Source organism: Hemiscyllium ocellatum, chromosome 4, assembly GCF_020745735.1.
Source record: "Hemiscyllium ocellatum isolate sHemOce1 chromosome 4, sHemOce1.pat.X.cur, whole genome shotgun sequence".
Classification (NCBI taxonomy): Eukaryota; Metazoa; Chordata; class Chondrichthyes; order Orectolobiformes; family Hemiscylliidae; genus Hemiscyllium; species Hemiscyllium ocellatum.
The window spans coordinates 97,320,650-97,339,296 of record NC_083404.1 but is presented as its reverse complement, the minus strand read 5'-3'; the positions used below and the strand labels follow the sequence as shown (position 1 = coordinate 97,339,296).

Sequence of the window (18,647 nt, the reverse complement as noted above, 5' to 3'; positions counted from 1 at the left end):
CTGCTGAAGCCATTTAGCCATGTAGAGAAAAGAACAACAAAGAATTATACTTACACAGAGTTATGGACATGGATTTTTAAAATAATATTAGATTTTCATTTTCCTTTTTAATATTTCTGTAAAACTAACTTTGAATAATTCATTGTTGACTGTTGCCTGGCAGTGGTCTTCTCAGTGGCAAAGCAAGAGTTAAAGAGAAGCCAGAAGTACTTACAGTATTTGAGAACAGAGAATTAAAGTTTTAGAGTCCAATATGACTCTTCACAGATGCTGCCAAACTTGCTAAGTTTCTTCAGCATTTTAAGTTTTATATCAGATCTCCAGCATCAAAAGTAAGTTTTAATTGAAGAAAAAGTGGATATCTATGTAAGGGATACTTTATTGATTTTAGGTCTGTTTTGTGTTGTAAAAAAGTAAAAGGGGTGAGCAGATTGCCACTGCTTCAGCTAGCTGATGTGTGCCAGGATTAGGCCATCTTGGGCATCCTAGGCAGCTGTGTGCAATGCTACTGGAGCTCGTACCACATCAGCTACACCTATTATTCTTCCTGACGTTACTTCCCCACTTGTTTGTCTGAAAAGACAGTTTCCTTAGCACCTTCTTCCTTCTGAGTTGAAGACCATTTCGATGTGTGTGCATTACACAGAGCATTCCCATCATTCTCAACACATGGCCTGTCGGATACTAAATGGGGCTTCCAGTCCGAACTAGGCATTGAAAGGGCCTCTTCAGCAACACAATAAAGCTCTCACATTGAGGTGACATTTTGATTATATCACTTATGGGTGCCATTCGATTGGGGCCTTCATTGGGTGTCACACCTCCAAGGTGTAAGCCATGAACTCTGCTTTAGCATGTGAAGAACTCAGGGAATCTTCTAAAAAGGATCCAAGGAAAAGATTCTGGGACACCTTGATTCCATGTCTGCACCCTCAATGCCTCCCTAAGCCTGTGGGAACCAGACACAACCTCACCATCAAGAGGTTGCTTATTCTGATTCATCTCACTGGCTTCAAAATGCATCTAACAGCAAGCATCTGTCACCAGCAAGATGCATTTGCAGGCAGCTGATTGCAAAATGTCGCTTTGATCCTTAATGTTTACGCACATTAATACTTCCCCCAGTTTTTACCAATTAGCCGTGGAGGTCACATCATGGGAACCTAGCTCTTGGTTATGGATATTCAAGGCTGAAAGTGCATTTCCATGCACTTGGAAATTGCAGCTGACAACCTGGCAGCCAGAGCACTTATGGAGGGGTCCTGGGGCAGGAGGGAGGAAATTTGGCATGGATGAATGTATCCTGCGACTGGTGTCTCAACACGAGTTCTGCATCCCAAAGAGTGATAGGATTTCTCCTCTCTTTATTTAGTATTTTCATCTCTGGAACGGCATTCATAATTTGCATGCTGTTCATTTTATACTGTGTATCTTTAGCATAGGTGAAACATTTAATAACATTCAGATTTCTGGCATTGGCATCTCTGAAATCTGATGCAAGTGAACTTTAAAAAGCACAATCTCTGTAGCATTATACACACAGCATTTCCTTAATTTATATAATTATGACAAATATAGCTTTCTTGTATAATCATTAGATCTTTGCACTCCACCAACTATGCAATTAGAATCAGTAATGAATTGAATTACTACCTTTCACAGCCATGTAATTTTATACACAAGGTATTTGAGTATTTTAAACCCCAGTGGCTTGATCCTAGAAAATTTAATTTCAACTATGAATATGGCCCGTTGGTAGCATGAGTCATCTGACAACCTTTCATCTTCTATTAAGAATGAACAATGCATAATCAAAATGCCCACTCTATCTTCTACAGTCATGCACTTTAATCAATCTCTTCAGAAGATGACACCAGTTGTCACCTGATCCAAATAGCAATAACAAGCTTTGTGAAGCCGGTCAATGACCTGACTTTCATTGTTTCATTATGTGGTTATGAATAAATTCATACCCTTTGGCAACATTCAGAAAGGAAAGGCCAGTGAACATCTACTGCTGTTACAGCCTAAATCTGTTTTCAGCACTTGAATTCTATTCATTGAAGTCTCTGCACAGAGATACTTTTTTAAAACTTAATTGTTCATAATGCACTCATGGCTTATGTTTGAAGTTAAATAATATTTCTTTTCCTATTATTTGGCAGAAAGTAATTACAGCAAGTAACTCACCACCCAACTTCCCTAAAACTGCCCACCATCTACAAGGCACAAGTCAAAAGTGTAACGGAATACTTGCCTGGATCAGTGCAACTCCAACAACACTCAAGAAGCTCAACACCATCCAGGATCAAGCAACCCACTTGCTTGGCACCACATCCACATTCCCTTCACAAAGATGGTGAGTGGCAGCAGTGTGTACCATCTGCAAGATACACTGAAGAAATTCATCAAGGTTCTTGAGATAGCACCTTCCAAACCAACAACTAATACCATCCAGAATGACAAGAGCAGCAGATGCAGGTGAACACCATGAAACTCCAGTTTCCCTCCAAGCCACTCACAATTCTGACTTGGAAATAAATCACTATTCCTTTGCTGTTGCTGGGTCAAAATTCTGAATTCCCTCCTGAAGGCACTGTTGGTTGACCTATGGCAAATGGACTGCAACAATTTAAAATAACTTCACAGAGATTGGCATCCTGTCACCAAGTCTACCCTTTCTTTATGATTTGGAGATGCCAACAGATTGGACTTTAACCTGGTGTTGTGTGATTTTTAACTTTGTACACCCTTTATTTACATGTGCAAAGCACTTGACACTGGTTTCTGGTTTCCTCTCTGCATTGCACTATCTTTCAAGTATCCATTTAAATAGTAGTCTTTTGATATTTCCCAATGACCTCACACTTTCCTACATTAAATGCCATCAGACAAGTCTGTGTCCTTACACAACCTATCTATATCCCCTTGTAGATTCCTTATATCTTCATCACAAAATGCCCTTCCACCTACCTTGGTATCATTGGCAAACTTGGATATGTTTATGGTTTGCCTCCTCCAAGTCATTAACATAGATTGTAAATAATACAGACTTTACGATTGATCATGAGGCACTCCATTAGTTACATTTTCCAACACTTAGAGTCATTCTGTGTGTTAACTTATCAATCTATGCTGATATGTTATCACCAATACTGTGAACTCATATCTTGTGCAATAACCTTTTATGTGGCACCTAGTCAAATGCCTTCTGGAAATCTAAATACACTGTATCTACTGATTCCCCTTTGTCAATTTGGCTTGCTACATCCTCAAACAGTTCTAACAAATTTGTCAAACACATTTTCCCTTTCACATAACCAATTTGACTCTGTTTTATTGAGTTAGGATTTCCTAAATGTCCAGCTGTTTATTCCTTAATAATGAGCTTGTGCATTTTCCGAGCAACAGATACTAAGCTAACTGGTCTATAGTTTCCTGCTTACTGTTTCCCTTCCTTCTCAAAAAGGGCTGTATTCCAATCTGCTGGAACCTTTCCAAAATCAAATGAGCTCTGAAATATTTCAACCAATGTATCCATTATCTCTGCAGCCATTTCCTTCAAAATTCTTGGATGCAAGCCAGCATTTCTAACTATGTGGCAGGAAGTCAGTGAACCAAGAGGGAAAATCATACCTGACCTTATCCTCAATTTATGTCTGTCTATGAGAGTTTCAGTTGATAGAGTAATAGTCATGACTTGTGACCAACGCTTAGTTATAGTGATAGAGATGGACAGCATAGAAACAGACCTTCAGTCCAACTCGATCATGCAGACCAGATATCCTCAATTGTCCCATTTGCTAGCACTTGTCCCAAATCCCATTAAACCCTTCCTTTTCATATACCCATCCAGATGTATTTTAAATGTTGTAATTGTACCAGCCTCCACCACTTCCTCTGACAGCTCATTTCATACACATACCACTCTCTGGGTGAAAAAGTTTCCCCTTTGGTCGCTTTTAAATTATTCCCTTCTCACCCTAAATCTACACCCTCTAGTTCTGGACTCTCCCAACCCAAGAAAAAGACCTAGTCTATTTACCCCATCCATGCCCCTCATGATTTTATAAACTTCTATAAGGTCACCCCATAGCCTCTGACACTCCACGGAAAACAGTCCCAGCCTTTTCAGCCTCTCTCTATAGCTCAAACTCTCCAATCCTGGCAATATCCTTGTAAATCTTTTCTGAACCCTCTCAAGTTTCACCACATCCTTCATATAGGAAGGAGGCCAGAATTGCTCATAATATTTAAAAAGTGGCCTCATCAAAGTCCTGTACAGTTGCAACATGACCTCCCAACTCTTATACTCAATGCTCTGACCAATAAAGGCAAGCATACTAAATGCCTTTTTCACTATCCTATCTACCTGAGACTCCACTTTCAAGGAACTATGAACCTGCACTCCAAGGTCTCTTTGTTCAGCTATATTCCCCAGGACCTTACCATTAAGTGTATAAGTCCTGCCCTGATTTGCCTTTCTAAAATGCAACACCTCACATTTATTTAAATTAAACTTCATCTGCCACTCCTCGGTCCATTGGCCCATTTGATCAAGATCCTGTTTTACTCTGAGGAAACCTTCTTCACTGTCCACTGCACCTCCAATTTTGGTACCATCTACAAATACTATACTTCCTATCAGTTCTTGAAGAGATTATGCTCTTCATTGTGTTATATGGCATTATCACCAGGATAAATGGGACAGACTTTGAATAGATCTAAGTCAAAATTGAGCATCTCTGAGGAACCATAGGCCATTAGCAGAAGCAGAATCACTTTTCTGTATAATCTGTAACCTCATGGCCCAGCATACTCCTCACTCTACCATTACCATCAGGTTAGGAGATCAGGCCTGGTTCAAAGAAGAGTGCAGGTTGACATCAGGTGCAGAAGTAACACCATGCACAGATAAAATGAAGTGTCAACCTGAAGAAGCTACAACACTGAACTATTTGTATGCCAAACATCAGTTGTAGCATGCAATAGGCACTTCAACAGTGAAATTAGAAAATATTTCTGCATGTCCAAAGGTTACAAAACCTGGAACTCTTTTCTGCAAATGACAATTGATGCTAGATTAATTAAAATATATTTGTTGACCAAAGACATTGAGTAATAGGTCCCCTTGGCTACAGTAATTCAGTGTAAAACCCTTGAATAAAATCCTTGAATAAGGATATCACATTTGCCACTCTTCTGTCATCTCATGAGGGGCAGTGTTGGGAGGGCAGGAAGGTCACTTAGTTATAAAATTTGCATGTGTGTCTGATTGACATTGGAGAATTGTTCATAGTGCAATCCTGATTGCTGCTGCCATTGACACTACAGAGCAATGGGCCAATCTGATTGGTTGACCGACCTTTGAAGTTACACTCCGCAAAATGAGGGGCAGACATCTTACCTCCCAACAGTTAAATGATCTTGGGAATGCAGTGATTATTGAGCATCCACACTCTTCCAATGCTTCAGATGATGGGAAAAAAATTCCTATCATCTGAAATATCTTCAGACATTGTATTTCCAAGGCAAATACTGTGTGGAAATTGCAGATAGTGGTGTTCCCATGCAACTGCTATCCCTGTCCATTTGGGTGGCACAGGTCATATTTTTGGAAGGTGCTATTGCAGGACACTCCACAGTCTATGGTTCACAATGTGTGTTGGTGGTGGAGGGAGTGCCTGTGAAGATGTTGGATAGTTGTCAATTAAGCAGGCTGCTTTGTCCTGGATGGTATCATATTTCTTGAGTGCTAAGTTAGCCGCACACTTCTGGGCAAATAAAAAATGTTCCACTCATGCCTTACATTTGTGTCTTATGAGCAGGCTTTGAGGAGTCGAGAGTCATCATAGAATCCCCAGCATCCGACCTTTAGACCATAAGACATAGGAGCAGAAATTAGGCCATTCAACCCATCGAGCCTGCTCCACCATTCAACCATGGCTGTTAAGCTACTCAACCCCATTCTCAAGCTTTCTCCCCTAACCTTTGATCCCCTTGACAATGAAGAAACTGTCTATCTCTGTCTAAACTATAGTCAATGACCTGTCCTCCACAGCCTTCTGTGGCAGTGAATTCCATATATTCACCACCATCTGGCTGAAGAAGTTTTTCCTTATCTCAGTTCAAAAAGATCTTCCGTTTACTCTAAGGCTGTGTCCACGGGTCCTAGGCTCTCCTAGCAATGGAAACATCTTCCCAACATCCACTCTGTCCAGGCCATTCAATATTCCGTAAGTTTCAATTAGATCACCTTTCGTCCTTCTAAACTCCATCGAGTATGGATCCAGAGTCCTCAAAAATTGCTTATATGTTAGGCTTTTCATTCCTGGGATAATTCTCATGAACCCCCTCTGAACTCATGCCTGCACCAGTACATCCTTCTTGAGATATAGGGCCTAAAAATTCACACAATATTCCAAGTGTGGTCTGACCAGAGCCTTATAGAGCCTCAGAATTTCCTGGTCTTGAAGGCACGGTATTAAATAGCTGTTCAGTTACTTGTCAATGATAACCCCTCAGGACATAGATGCTTTATAAATCAGACTCCCTTGCCTGACTTTTCTAATTAGCAATTCTGTAAATTGATACTATTTGCTGGGAGGAAATCAGACCCAAATATTCAATTTGCCCCCAATTCCTTTTCCCTAGTTGATTATTGTTATGATATTATGTACAATATAATTAATATTCCATATGATCCTCAATTCTATTACTACAGTGTGATGCTGCCTAAATATAGCATAAAGTGTAGCTTTATTTTACCTACATCATAAAATCCATTTCTTAAAACTCTAAAATGTCATGAAGCTGTACTTACTTTCTTTGTTTTGTCCATTGCCTTTAGAATAGAAATATTCAAATCCTCCAGTGCTGCCAGTACATTTTCATACTCTCCCAAATGTTGAGAAAAGTACTCTGAAAAAGACACATTGTTTTCATGTAGACGAAAAGCAGTATACTGTTGTAATCCTTCCAGGCTTCACCTGTTTACAGCAGTTATTTTTCTAAGTTATAAATTACTTTAGAGAAAGAAGGACACATCAACCACAAAATAAATCATATTGTAGGGAGACAATAGGGGAAGGCAATATCAAATTACAAGTGTTTGCCCCATGCAGAATAGACGGTTACATCAAGTGATGTGAGATGCCCAATGAGTTCTGAAACTGTTAGAGGGAAACAGGGACTTAAGAACTGTAAATATGTGCTGCAAACTTTGTATGGTTGAGTTGGGCTCTCAGGCAACCAAGACTTGCTCTCTTGCGGACATTCAAGTAAAATCTTTGCTTATTTGAACCCCAAAGCCTCAAGAGTGGTCTTTTCACCATAAAAATACATTGCTACTCAATCATTTTATAAATGGTCCAGAGACCATTTATTCTGATGTTTCTTTGAATTAATTACATAATTACGAAAAGGAAATGAGGGGACAGCATTCTGTCAGTTGGATTTCCTACAATTTTTAAAAAATGAATAGTTACAAATGAAACCTCTTCTTTTACTTTATGGACTAAATTAATGAAGATGTTCTGTTCCATATCTTTTTGTAATGTAGCATATTTTAATCCTTGTTCATTAAATTTGGAATTATTTTAGTCTTGTGACAATATCATTTGCTTTAACAAAAATGCGATAAGAATGTACAGGAAGACTGACTAACTTCCTGCTTCCACGGAGTACATATAAGCTACAATTCTCTGAATTGTGGGTTAAATATGGTGTTCTTGCATTCATTGGAAATTAGCTCTCCACCATCACCTCAAAGAAGTTTGTCTGATAGTGAGTTGGTTTAAGACCCCACTTGATAGAGGAAAACCACTAGTGAGTCTTACCAAAAAGAGAGTCTGTTTTAAGCAAGATACACTTTACTGCACAGGAGCAATCAAGTCAAAATTACACGATTAATTAGATTAGCAGTGTTACTAATTATTTCAACACGCGGTAGTAAAGTCTGCACCCTGCAAGTTCTTCAGATGTTTTGCCTCTTCCTTACACAAATTCTTGTCATCAGATTGGATGGAGCTTCATACAGACTCCAACATTAACCCATTTAGAACTATTTCCTTGCTCACTCCCAAGCTGTTTTTAACCATAACTAACATCAGAATTAACTTTCATACATTCATGTATAAAATTATGCTTGTCATTGGCCCATCTCCCCAAATCACTAACTTCACAATTTCAGGCTGTCTGCAATTTTTACAAAATGTGTTCTCTTTGGATTTGGAAGATTGGCAAGTTTTTGGCTTTGGGAATGTTGGTCTCGATTATACTCTCTCATATTCTTATATATGGTCTGTAAAGTCTCCCTACATTGGAGAGCTCCTTTCTTCTTGGATGTTCTTTCCTGAGGACATAATTTCTGCAAATTCAGATAGTTAGTTCATTACATTATCTTAAGGAACCTTTATTTCCTGAATTTCTTTTGCAGATGAAGTATTTGCTGCTGAAACAGGTAATTGCTCATAGGATAATCTGGGGGAATCTTTAATTACATTCATTTCTTTCTTGGAAGACAGCTGTTCTTTTGAAACAGAGGTATTTTCTTTTTTTTTGCAGTATCCTGAATTTCTGGACTAGGCAACTTTTTTCTTGACAAGTCCTGAACCAGTATGTGTTGGCTGTGTCACTGTAATGGTGACTGCTATGAAATCATATGCAGCCCATTTTTAATCAGTAATAGGAACATCAAGAACAAGAGTAGCATTCTGCCCCATGTTCCACCATTCAGTAAGATCATGGCTGATTTGTAACCTAACTCCAAAAACCTGCCTTTGGCCCATATATCTTAATACCTTTACTTAAAAACAAAACTATCCCAGATTTAAATCAACACCTGATCCAGCATCCACTGAGGGGGCTCCAAACATCTACCACCCTTTCTATGTGGAAGTGCTTCCTAACATCTCTCCCGAACACTTGAGTACTAATTCTAAGAAGATATCCCCTAATTCTAGAATTCCTCCAAATGTGATTACTAATTTTTTTCTCATTAGAAATTTTTACTTTACTGCTTTTAATCTGGATTTTAAAGGCTTTTTAATTTTGCTATACACAGAGGAACCTTGATTATCCAAACAAGACAGGTGGGCACTATTTAGTTCAGATAATTGATTATTCAGTTAATTGGTTCAATGCCTCTCCTCTGGGGCACGGAGTTTTCTAAAGCTTCCTTTTTCCTTGCTCTGCTTACCTTGCCCCCTCTCTCTGTCTCAGGGTTTGTTTCTGAGCAGACAGACACTTGTGTGTAAGAGACTCCCAGCATTGCTGAAGCCTCCCGCACCCCTCCCCCACAACAGTTCAAATGGGATTGACACAGCGACCACTTGCTAAGTCTGTTCCCTCCATTCAGGAAACTAGGCAGCAGCACACGGCGCGCGAATCCCCCGGCACTCCCAACCCCATTCAACACTGCTCCCTGACCCCCCAACCATATCCAACACCACCCACAGCCACACAACGCCTTTCAACATCACCGCCTGCCCCCAAAATCCCATCCATCACCACTCCCTGTCTGCCCCAAACCACATCCAACACCATTCCCTGCCCCCACAACCTCATTCAACGCCACCCCCTGTCTGCACCCACAACCCCATGCAGCACCATCTCCCGCCACCCACAACCCTATCCAACACTGTTCCCTGCCCCACAACCCCATCCAACACCGCCCCCGGAACCCACAAATCTAACCAACACCACCCCCTGCTCTCCAATCCTGCCCCCTGCCCTACAACCCCATCCAACATCACCCCCGTCCTCCCCCACAACCCAATCCAACACCATCTCCCGCACTCACAACCCCATTCAACACTGCTCCCTGCCCCACAACCCCATCCAACATCGCCCCCTGCCCCCACAACTCCATCCAACACCGCCCCTGCCCCAGAACACTATCCAACACTGCCCCTACCTCACAACCCCGTCCAACACTGCCCCCTGCCCCACAACCCCATCCAACATCGCTCCCTGTCCCACAACCCCATCCAACACTGCCCCCACAACCCAATCCCACACCGCCCTCTGCTCCACAACTCCATTCAACACTGCCCCCTGCCCCCACAAGCCCATAAAACACTGCCCCCACAACCCAATCTAACACCAACCTGCCCCACAACCCCATCCAACACTGCCCCTGCCCCCACAACCCCATCCAATGTCCCCTGCCCCACAACCCCCTCCAACACCGCTCCCTGCCCCCACAACCCCATCTAACACTGCCCCCACAACCCAATCCAATGCCGCCCCCTGCCCCACAACCCCATTCATCACTGCCCCCGCCCCACAACCCCATCCAACACCGCCCCCTGCCCCACAACCCCATCCAACATCGCTCCCTGTCCCATAACCCCATTCAACACCGCTCTGTGTCCCACAACCCCATCCAACACCGGCCCCACAACCCAATCCCACACCGCCCTCTGCTCCACAACTCCATTCAACACTGCCCCTGCCCCGCAACACCATCCAACACCACCCCCTGCCCCACAACCCCATCCAACACTGCCCCGTGCCCCCACAAGCCGATAAAACACTGCCCCCACAACCCAATCTAACACCAACCTGCCCCACAACCCCATCCAACACTGTCCCTGCCCCACAACACCATCCAACACCACCCCCTGCCCCACAACCCCATCCAACACTGCCCCCTGCCCCCACAAGCCCATAAAACACTGTCCCCACAACCCAATCTAACACCAACCTGCCCCACAACCCCATCCAACACTGCCCCTGCCCCCACAACCCCATCCAATGTCCCCTGCCCCACAGCCCCCTCCAACACCGCTCCCTGCCCCCACAACCCCATCTAACACTGCCCCTACAACCCAATCCAATGCCGCCCCCTGCCCCACAACCCCATTCATCACTGCCCCCGCCCCACAACCCCATCCAACACCGCCCCCTGCCCCACAACCCCATTCATCACTGCCCCCGCCCCACAACCCCATCCAACACCGCCCCCTGCCCCATAACCCCATCCAACACTACTCCCTGCCCCCACAACCCCATCCAACACCGCCCCCTGCCCCATAACCCAATCCAACACCCGCACCCACAACCCAATCCAACACCGCCCCCTGCCCCACAACCCCATCCAACACCGCCCACTGCCCCATAACCCAATCCAACACCCGCACCCACAACCCAATCCAACACCGCCCCCTGCCCCAAAACCCATCCAACACTGCCCCTGCCCCACAACACCATCCAACACCACCCCCTGCCCCACAACCCCATCCAACACTGCCCCCTGCCCCCACAAGCCCATAAAACACTGTCCCCACAACCCAATCTAACACCAACCTGCCCCACAACCCCATCCAACACTGTCCCTGCCCCACAACACCATCCAACACCACCCCCTGCCCCACAACCCCATCCAACACTGCCCCCTGCCCCCACAAGCCCATAAAACACTGTCCCCACAACCCAATCTAACACCAACCTGCCCCACAACCCCCTCCAACACCGCTCCCTGCCCCCACAACCCCATCTAACACTGCCCCTACAACCCAATCCAATGCCGCTCCCTGCCCCACAACCCCATTCATCACTGCCCCCGCCCCACAACCCCATCCAACACCGCCCCCTGCCCCATAACCCCATCCAACACTACTCCCTGCCCCCACAACCCCATCCAACACCGCCCCCTGCCCCATAACCCAATCCAACACCCGCACCCACAACCCAATCCAACACCGCCCCCTGCCCCAAAACCCATCCAACACCACCCCCTGCCCCACAACCTCATCCAACACCTCCCACTGCCGACCCCACAACCCCATCCAACACTGCCCCCGCCCGACCCCACAATCTCATCCAACACTGCTCCCTGCACCCAAAACTCCATAAAACACCACCCCCGCCCCACAACCCCATCCAACACCGCTCCCTGCCCTCACAACCCCATCCAACACTGCCCCTTGCCCCCACGACCCCATCCAAAACTGCCCCATGCTCGCCCCCACCGCCCCGTCCAACACTGCTCCCTACCCCACAATCCCATCCAACACTGCTCCCTACCCCACAACCCCATCCAACACCACACCCGCTCCCACAACCCCATTCAACACCACTTCCTGCCCACCCCACAACCACATCCAACACTGCTCCCTGCCCATAACCCCATCCAACACTGCCCCATCCGCCCCCATAACCTCATCCAACACCACCCCCTGCCCCACAACCCCATCCAACACCGCTCCCTGCCCCACAACCCCATTCAACACGGCCCCCTACCCCATAACCCCATCCAACACCGCTCCCTGTCTGCACAACCCCATCCAACACCACCCCTGTCCCCCCCACAACACCATCTGCGACTCCCCCATCATCGTCCCCACAACCCCATCCAACACTGCCCCCGTCCGCCCCCACAAACGCACCCAACCCCATCTCCTAGCCCCTCAACCACATCTAACAATACCGCATGCCCCCACAACCCCATCCAACACTGCTCCCTGCCCCACAACCCCATCCAACACCATCCCCTGCCCCACATCCCCATCCAACACCGCCCCCCTGCCCCACAATCCCATCCAACACCGCTCCCTGCCCACACAACCCCATCCAACACCATCCCCTGCCCCAGATCCCCATCCAACACCGCCCCCTGCCCCACAATCCCATCCAACACCGCTCCCTGCCCGCACAACCCCATCCAACACCGTCCCCTGCCCCACAACTGAATCCAACACCACCCCCTGCCACACAACCCCATCCAACACCGCTCCCTGCCCCACAACCCCATCCAACACTGCCCCCTGCCCCACAACCCCATCTAACACCGCTCCCTGCCCGCACAACCCCATCCAATACCGTCCCCGGCCCACAACCCCATCCAGCACCTCACCCTGTCTGCCCCCACAACCCAATCCAACACCATTCCCTGTCCCCATAACCCCATCCAACACTGCCCATATCTGCCCCCACAACAGCATCCAATACTGACCCCTGCCGCTACAACCCCGTCCAACACCGACCTCCACCTTCGAACCCTATCTAACACTGCCACCTACCCCACAACCCTTCCCAATACTGCCCTCTGCCCACACAACCCCATCCACCACTGCCCCCTGTCCGCCCCACAACTCCATCCAACACTGTCCCTATCTGCCCCACAACCCCATCCAACACTGCCCCTATCCCCACAACGCCATCCAACACTGCCCTCTGTCTGCCCTCAACCCATCCAACACAATCCCCCACCCCACAACCCCATCCAACACTGTCCCCTGTCCGCCCCTCAATCCCATCCGACACCATCCCCCACCCCCACAACCCCACCCAACACCACCCTCTGTACCCCCCACAAACTCATCCAACACCATCCTCTGCTCCCCATCCCATCCAACACTGCTCCCCTGCCCCCACAACCCCATCCTACACCGCACCCTGTCTGCCCCCTGACCCACCCATAACCTCATCCAACACCATCCCCCACTCCACAATCCCATCCAACATCGCCCCCTGCCCCAACAACCCCATCCAACACTGCCCCCTGTCTGCCCTCAACCCCATCCGACACCATCCCCCACAACCCCATCCAACACTGCCCCCTGTCCGCCCCTCAACCCCATCCGACACCATCCCCCACCCCCACAACCCCATCCAACACTGCCCCCTGTCCGCCCCTCAACCCCATCCGACACCATCCCCCACCCCCACAACCCCATCCAACACTGCCCCCTGTCCGCCCCCACAACCCCACCCAACACCGCCCCCTGTACCCCCCACAAACTCATCCAACACCATCCTCCGCTCCACAATCCCATCCAACACTGCTCCCCCGCCCCCCACAACCCCATCCTACACCACACCCTGTCTGCCCCCAAGGCAGCTAACACCACCCCCGCCCCCACACCCCCATCCGACACTGCTCCCTGTCTGCCCCCACAACTCCATCCAACACCACCCCCTAACCCACCCACAACCTCATCCAACACCATCCCCCACTCCACAATCCCATCCAACATCGCCCCCTGCCACAACAACCCCATCCAACCCTGCCCCTGTCTGTCCCACAACCCCATCCAACACCATTCCCCACCCCCACAATTGCATCTAACAGCGCCCCCATCCCACAACCACACACTGTCTGCCCCCACAAACCCATCCAACCCCATCCACCGGCTCCACAACCGCATCTAACACCACCCACCGCCCCCACAACCCCATCCAACACCAACCCTCTGTCCGCCCCCACAACCCCATCCAACACCAACCCCTGTCCATCCCCACAACCCCATCCAACACCATCCCCAGTCCCCACAACCCCATCCAATGCAGCCCCAGACCGCCCCCACAACCACAACCCCCTGTCTGCCCCCACAATCCCATCCAACACCTCCACCCACGCCACAACCCATCCAACACCGCCTCCTGTCCGCCCCCATGACTCCATCCAACACCATCCCCAGCCCCCACAACCCCATCCAAAGCAGCCCCTGACCACACCCACAACCCCATGCAACACCAATCCCATCCAATACCGCCCCCTGTCCGCCCCCACATCCCCATCCAACACAGCCCCCATCCACCCCCACAACCCCCTCCCACACCACCCCTCTTCCGCCCCCACAACTGCATCCAATACCACCCCCTGCCTGCACCACCCCATCCAACACCGCCCCCGTCCACTCCCACAACCCCATCCAACACCGCCCCCTGTCAGCCCCCACAACCCCTTCCAACACTACTCCTGGCCCCACAACCCCATCCAACGCAGCCCCAGACCGCCCCCACAACCACAACCCCCTGTCTGCCCCCACAATCCCATCCAACACCTCCACCCACGCCACAACCCATCCAACACCGCCCCCTGTCTGTCCCCACATCCCCATCCAACACCGCCCCCTGTCCACCCCCACAACCCCCTCCCACAACACCCCTCTTCCGCCCCCACAACCGCATCCAATACCACCCCCGCCTGCACCATCCCATCCAACACCGCCCCCTATCAGCCCCCACAACCCATCCAAAACCGCCCCCTGTCAGCCCCCACAACCCCATCCAACACTGCTCCCTGCCCCACAACCCCATCCAACACCGCCCCCTGCCCACACAACCCCATCCAACACCGCTCCCTGCTCCATAACCCCATCCAACACTGCCCCCTGCCCACACAACCCCATCCAACACCGCTCCCTGCCCGCACAGCCCCATCCAACACTGCCCCCACCCCCACAACCCCATCCAACACCACTCCCCCTCCGCCCCCACAACCCCATCCAACACCGCCCCCTGTCCTCTCACACCACCCCATCCAATACCACCCCCTGTCCGCCCGCACAACCCCATCCAATATCAATCCCCCCCACAACCCCATCCAATACCAACCCCCACCCCCACAACCTCATCCAACATCACCCCTTGTCTGCCCCCACAACCCCATCCAACACTGCCTCCGTCTGCCCCCACAACCCCATCCAACACTGCCTCCGTCTGCCCCCACAACCCCATCCAACACTGCCTCCGTCTGCTTCCACAACCCCATCCAATACCACAACCTGTCTGTCCCCAACCCATCCAACACCACTCCTGCTCCCAAAACCCCATCCGACACCACCCCCACAACCCCATCCAACACTGCCCACTGTCTGCTCCCACAACCCAATCAACACCACCCCTGCGCCCACAACCCCATCCAACACTGCCCCCTGTCTGCCCCCAACCCATCCAACAACAGCCCTGCCATCACAATCCCATCCAACACCATCCCCCACCCCCACAACCCCATCCAATACCATCACCTGCCCCCACAACCCCATCCAACACCCCCCTCTGCTCCCACAACCCCATATAACACCATCCCCTGCCCTCACCCCATCCAACACCAGCCCCACTCCCCCACCCCATCCAACACTATCCCCCACACCCCCCACCCCATTCAACAGCACGCCCTCGTCTGTCCCCACAACCCCATCCAAAACTGCTCCTCAGCCCCATCCAACACCACCCCCTGTCTGCCCCCACAATCCCAACCAACACCACCCCCCACCCCCACAACCCCATCCAATACCACCCCCTGTCCACCCCACAACCCCATCCATCACCACTGCCCGTCCCCACAAACCCATCTTTCACCACCCCACGCACCCCACCCCTGTCAGACCCAGCTGCGCCTCCATCCACATGCCCCCGCGAGCCCCTGTCAGCCTGTCTTCCCCCACCCCCATACACCTCCAGGGCAGTCGGACTGGACACCAACATCAGACTACTGCTGCCTTTGTGAGGGTGAGTCTCAAAATAGCGCACACGTGTATACACACACACACACACACACACACACACACTTTGAGAGATTATCTGGGGAAGGGTGGTTTCGGGTACACTCCTGTGTAGATCTCCAGGGAAAGTGTGGGGGGGGAGAGAGAGAGAAAAACAGTGCCTGGGCTGCCATCAATGTCCAGGACTGTTCTCAGCAGCATTTCAGTAAGGTGGGTTCATTTTTATTCACTGTAAACAAAAGATAATTGAGGTTCCTTTGTAGTACTGCATCTTTAATTAGCACCAGTAAATTCATTCTTCTGTACATCAAGATGTCACTCCCCAGTACAATCCGTAACCGTTGGGCCTGACTAGATTCTGGCTAACAATTGCTTCTGTGCTCCTCTTACCATGTTTGCAACAAAAGGTTTTACTATTTAGTGCTTTTTCTCCTTTTCTGATCTTTCTGTGAGATTGTTTGACAGCTCAGCTGCTGCAGCTTGGACTGTAAGAGTAATTCTTCAAGCCATACAGTCTTTAAAGCTATAATCATTCATTATTGCCTCTGCCTCCATTGGAATTCTCAACTCTTGCTTCACAGGAATTCTCACCATTGTTACCTTATTCTGCAATGAGGGTGTGATGCTGGAAAAGCACAGCAGGTCAGGCAGCATCCGAGGAGCAGGTGAATGCACATTAAGGGCATAAGCCTCTTCAACAGGAAATATCCTTGGATGCTGCCTGACCTGCTGTGCTTTTCCAGCATCACACTCTCGACTCTGATCTCCAGCATCTGCAATGCTCACTTTCTCCTTATTATGCAATGATACCCACTAACACTACTATGTTGTATGTGCTGTGATGCCAACCAATTTAAATTTTTCAAGGAATTTCATTTTAAAAACCAACTTGTGGTTGGAATAGTTGACAGTGTCTAAGTCATATCCATTTACAGTGGTATACCAAGCACACTAACAAGTCTTAATGAGAAGAGGTTCATGTCTTAAATAAGACAAAATCTCTTGCACAATAGCAATCAGGTATAGGTTACATTAGCAAGTTAGTAATTGTCACTAAGAATATTGGGAGACCTGTGAATATGTCTTCACCCTACAATATCTTAGGATGTTCTGCTTTTTATTCACCATGTCCTTATGGTGCCATCAGATTGGGTGGGGCTTAGTGGTGTCTCCAACATTAACATTTTCAGAATTATTGAGTTATGCAACATATCCCATGATTCTCTTTCATCAGGAGTGGAAAGCATTGTTCAAAATCTCAGTTGATTTTGAGAAGCTTGGTTTTGCAGGTCAGCTGAAATGGCTTTATCCTGTTTCACTCACTCGCTTCCTGGGTTCAGCAAAGAAAGAAAGAGAGAGAGAGAGACATCCTTTCTTTTCATCTCTTGTGTAGGGATGACTAGCGGTTTTCTCAGCTGTGACCCTTACAGCACACACCTTCACCCATTAGCGCACCCAGACCAGAATTACATTTGTTTTCTACCCCTACTCTTAAAAGGAGAATAAAATTCATGTCTGCAGTTTGCAACATAATCCATTGGAAATGGCAGAAAGTGGGGGAGTGTGTCAGTCCACCCCTTGTTATCTTGTAGCCACACAGTCCTGCTTGTTTTGATTTGCCTCCCTTCCTTTGCGATTATTTTTAAATTTAGGTTCCCTTAAACCACTTTGAATGCAAAATTCTCGAATTCCTCTTCAGACAGCCACTGTCTTTACATCCACAGCTATCTTCTGGGGTTATGTTCTATTTCTTAAAAAAAAACATAAGGTTAATTAAAAGTTCAATATGCACATAAGTATTTTTGGTTTCTGACCAGTCGTTTAGACAATAGAATCATTTACAACTTTGAGATGTCCTAAAGCTATGAATGGCCAATAACATACTTTGAAATGTTAGCAATTTGATAGAGGAATCATAAAAACAACCACCCATAATTTGGGATAAATTGTTATTCTCATGGATAGAATGGAGAAGAAATGTGAGAAGTGGAACTATGACACTTGTGGGAGGTGCAGTTGTGCTGCTTGAGGGATATTCCATTAGAAACAACAGAAAAAGAAGTGGCAAAGTAAGTTTCTGAGATGTGTTCATTAAATTTTAAGTAGAAAGTAAAGTACTGGATTTACGTAAGAAAAATTGACGCATGAAATGTCAAAACAAACTCACTATCCTTACATTCACAACAATGGGACCAAGAGTCACCGCTCTAGTGTGTTACTGCCCTATCTCCAACCATTATGTCTTCAAGGATAGCTCCAAAATGCAAGAGTTAAAAAAGAAAGAATCACAGATTAAATGCTGCATTTTGGAAAAGCAAATCAGGGCAGGACTTATACAGTTAACGGTAAGGTCCTGGGCATGTTGCTGAACAAAGAGACCTTGGAGTGCAGGTTCATAGTTCCTTGAAAATG

At 48.0% G+C, this 18,647-nt stretch overlaps 1 protein-coding gene across 1 annotated transcript in view; it reads right to left on the bottom strand.

The window, feature by feature from the left end:
• Nucleotides 1-18,647, bottom strand: part of necab1 (N-terminal EF-hand calcium binding protein 1) — a 174,641-nt gene that overhangs the window by 78,071 nt on the left and 77,923 nt on the right. The window contains exon 6 of the mRNA XM_060824039.1: nucleotides 6,824-6,921. Within this exon, the coding sequence (XP_060680022.1) occupies nucleotides 6,824-6,921 (98 nt within the window). The remainder of the gene's footprint in view (nucleotides 1-6,823; nucleotides 6,922-18,647) is intronic.